The following is a 3,705-nucleotide window of genomic DNA, read 5'->3' as shown; positions in this document are numbered from 1 at the left end:
AAAATAAAAAACCTTTGTATTGCAATGTGTGGTAATAGAAGTTTCCCCTTTTTTGGTGTTCATGTGAGCATCTCCTTGGACAGGAAAATGCTTCATAAATCCTCCTTTTCCATCCTTTTAGGGTATAAATTATTTAAAGACAATATTAAAATTTGAGGTTAATTTTATTGTGTGAATTCAGTGATTCTCCTGCTCCTTTCTGTACGTTTTTTGGCATGTAAACACTCTTTCTACAATTTCAGAAAACTTGGTATCAAAACGTTCAGTTGGTTCAGGACATTACTGCTTGTACTTTTGGTATTTATAAACTTTATAATTTTTGAAATATTGAGCAATATATGCCCCATAGGAAATGAATAAGAAATTGCTCACAACTACTGTGTTTTTTAGGGTAATTTGGCATTAGCTTCTGTTACCTGCTAGCTGTTTTTGGCTAATTTAGACATTTTTTCAATTTTTTTCAAGGCTAATTTTTGGTTGTGCTAATATTTTAGCATTATGCTAGCAGTTTTATTTGGACAAATTTGGAGTTTAGTTAAAATTTTAGCATTATGCTAGGTGTTTTTGGCAAATTTAGACATTTTTCCAGTTTTTAGGCTAATTTCAAATTGTGTTAACATTTTAGCATTATTCTAGCTGTTTTCTTTAGTCAAACCTGGAGTTTAATTAATATGTTAGCATTATGCTAGCTGTTTTTTTGGCTAATTTAGACATTTTTTCCTGTTGTTTAGGCTAATTTGTAGTTTAGATAATATTTTAGCATTATGCTATGTGTTTTCTTTTGGCAAATTTGGAGTTTGGTTAGTATGTTAGCATTACGCTAGCTGTTTTTTTGGCTAATTTAGAAATATTTTCAATTTTTTAGGCTAATTAGTAGTTGTGTTAATATTTTAACATTATGCTAGCTGTTTTCTTTAGGTTAATAAGGAATTTAGTCAAAATGTTAGCATTATGCTTGCTGTTTTTGGCTAATTTAAACATTTTTTCCAGTTTTTTAGGCTAATTTGTTGTTGTACTAATATTTTAGCATTATGCTAGCTTTTTTATTTGGTCAAACTTGGAGTTTAGTTAATATATTCAAACTTGGTGTTTAGTTAATATATTACCATTATGCTAGCTGTTTTTTGGATAAATTTGACATTTTTTTCCAGTTTTTAGGTTAATTTGTAGTTTTGATAATATTTTAGCATTATGCTAGCTATTTACTTTTGTTAAATTTGGAGTTTGGTTAATATTTTAGCATTATGCTAGCTGTTTTTGGCTAATTTAAACATTTTTTCCAGTTTTTTAGGCTAATTTGTTGTTGTACTAATATTTTAGCATTATGCTAGCTTTTATCTTTGGGCAAACTTGGAGTTTAGTTAATATATTAGAATTATGCCAGCTGTTTTTAGCTAATTGAGACATTTTTTCCAGTTTTTTAGTCTAATTTGTAGTTGGGCTAATATTTTAGCATTATGCTAGCTGTTTTCTTTGGACAAACTTGGAGTTTAGTTAATATGTTAGCATTATGCTAGCTGTTTTGGATAAATTATGCATTTTTCCATTTTTTTTTGTGGCAAATTTGGCTTTTAGCTAATGTTTTAGCAAGGTTTCATCATCATTTTCATCTATCAGTTTCAGTATTTTCCGCTTTCAGACATTTTCAGCAGCTATATTCATCTTACAGCATTCACACTTGCATTAATGCTAAATATCTAGTCTAAATCTGTTTCAGTTGGATTTTAATTCCAGGGCTGTAAACAATAAATTATTATTTCCTTGTTAAAGTAAGCTTAAAAATGAAAATAGCAGCAAATAAAATTAGTAATTTCTGCATTTTTTCCACACGTCTTGAAAATATTTGGACCACCCATGACATGCGGTTTCTTCCCTCTTTGTTCCTCGCTGACATTATTAACCACAGCTTTCTACTTTGGGAGGGTAACAAGTAAATAAATGTCATCACCTCATTTCAGGCATTAAACCCACCTGAATCTCTCCCCCGCCCTCTGAGGGCCTCGGGATACATGTGTTGTGCATTTACCTCCAGCCTTCTCCACAGCATTATTATACAGATTAGTGGATTCTGGATTGCTGCATCCAAGTGCTGAGTGTGCAAAGCAGCAGCATTTGTGCTGATCACTCAGTTTGTTTAACCCCTTCAGAGGAAAGCAGGAGCTGGAGAGACTTTCCGGACGAAGACGGCTCCTAAAAGCAGACAGATGCTGTTTTTCTGCCCTTCTTCACGGCCTCCTCTTCCTCACAGATGTGATGGTCTGGTCCAATGAGCGTGTGATGTGCTGGGTGCAGAGCATCGGGCTGAAGGAGTACGCCGACAACCTCCGGGAGAGCGGCGTGCACGGCGCTCTGCTGGCTTTGGACGACACGTTTGACTACACAGATCTTGCGCTGCTACTGCAGATTCCCAATCAGAACACACAGGTAACAGAGGACCTGTCGGGTCTCGCTGAGGAGAACTCTTTATTATTATTATTTTGAGAACCATTTATTGCAGAGCAGGAGTAGTTACTGAGCGTAGATTACAAATATTTGACATCTTTAGTCATTATTTCTGTTTACTTAACCCAGGGATGGGCAAACTTTTTTCTAGCGGGCCACAAAAAGTTCTAAAATTTGTCACAAGGAGCAGATGCATTGAAGGTTTTGATATTCTACCTCATAAAAAAGAAAAAACTTGGAATATGGGCAAAACATTAAAAATTAAGATATATATTTCAAAACAAAACATTTTGGAAATTTTATTTCAAAACTGTGACTTTTTTTCTCATCTCATTTCCAAAACCACATTATTAAGTTTCTGCACCTAAACAAAGGTCAGTGTATTTATAATGCACCATCTATGGTTAGACTACTGGGAAAATAAAACATTAAAAAGCATTATCAGTACAATTTATTCTAGTTTGGCGGACCAGAATAAATAGTTTAACGGGCCGCGTATAGCCGTACTTTGCCCAACCCTGATATAACCTTTCTAGGGATGGTACATGAAAGAGAAGTACATGACAAATGAGAAAATAACTAAAGAAACGATCCGGTAATGGTGCATTCACACCGGACACAGCAGGCGCAGTGGTGATCAATGTGCACATTTATATACATTTGTTTAGAAATACATGAATAATGTACTATATGATATGAATATATTTATATGAATCTGATACAGTTCACATACTGTAAAATATATTTGTGAAATAATGAGATTGTCAATATCATACGTTAACTCTTTGATTAACAATGGATGGATTCTCTAAAGGAGAAGTTCTTACAAAAATGTTCAGATCATTAACATTGTAAACATTGTTCTGCTTCTCCTGGAGGACGTTTCAGTTTGGCCACTAGGTGGTGATCACGCTATAACAGTACATCTTATTCCAGAAGAAGAAAGTATGAGCAAAAAACTGTTTTTCAGACCACAAATAGTTACTTTCAAAAAAATCCTTAAAAGAGTTTGGAAAATTCATACCTGTGAGTTTATAAAGATGTTCATCTAGTCAGCAATGTATGTTTAGATTGACTGAGCGTTGGCATTAGCCATCCTATGGGAAATTCCATTAAACGTTAGTGTCTGGCTGAGGCTGGGGTTCCATTTATGCCAAATATATGTTTTTGGTCTTCTGAACAACTTTATTGAACATTTGTTCATGTCTATGTACTACTAAGATATATATTCTGCGTGTCCTGTGAAACAACAGGAGCTAACAA

General features: G+C 34.0%; 1 protein-coding gene across 3 annotated transcripts in view; it reads left to right on the top strand.

The window, feature by feature from the left end:
• The window catches only part of ppfia3 (PTPRF interacting protein alpha 3), a gene marked incomplete at its 5' end in the record, with an annotated part of 31,740 nt that overhangs the window by 21,449 nt on the left and 6,586 nt on the right, over window positions 1-3,705 (top strand). For all 3 annotated transcript variants that reach the window (XR_002919176.2, XM_024271589.2, XM_024271588.2), the window contains 1 exon segment: window positions 2,249-2,424. Coding sequence is in view for 2 of the 3 variants with exons in the window: in XM_024271589.2 (XP_024127357.1) it covers window positions 2,249-2,424 (176 nt within the window).

The sequence above is a fragment of the Oryzias melastigma genome, linkage group LG8 (assembly GCF_002922805.2).
Source record: "Oryzias melastigma strain HK-1 linkage group LG8, ASM292280v2, whole genome shotgun sequence".
Lineage (NCBI taxonomy): Eukaryota > Metazoa > Chordata > Actinopteri > Beloniformes > Adrianichthyidae > Oryzias > Oryzias melastigma.
Note: the sequence above shows the minus strand (reverse complement) of the source record. Positions and strands in the feature narration are given on the sequence as shown.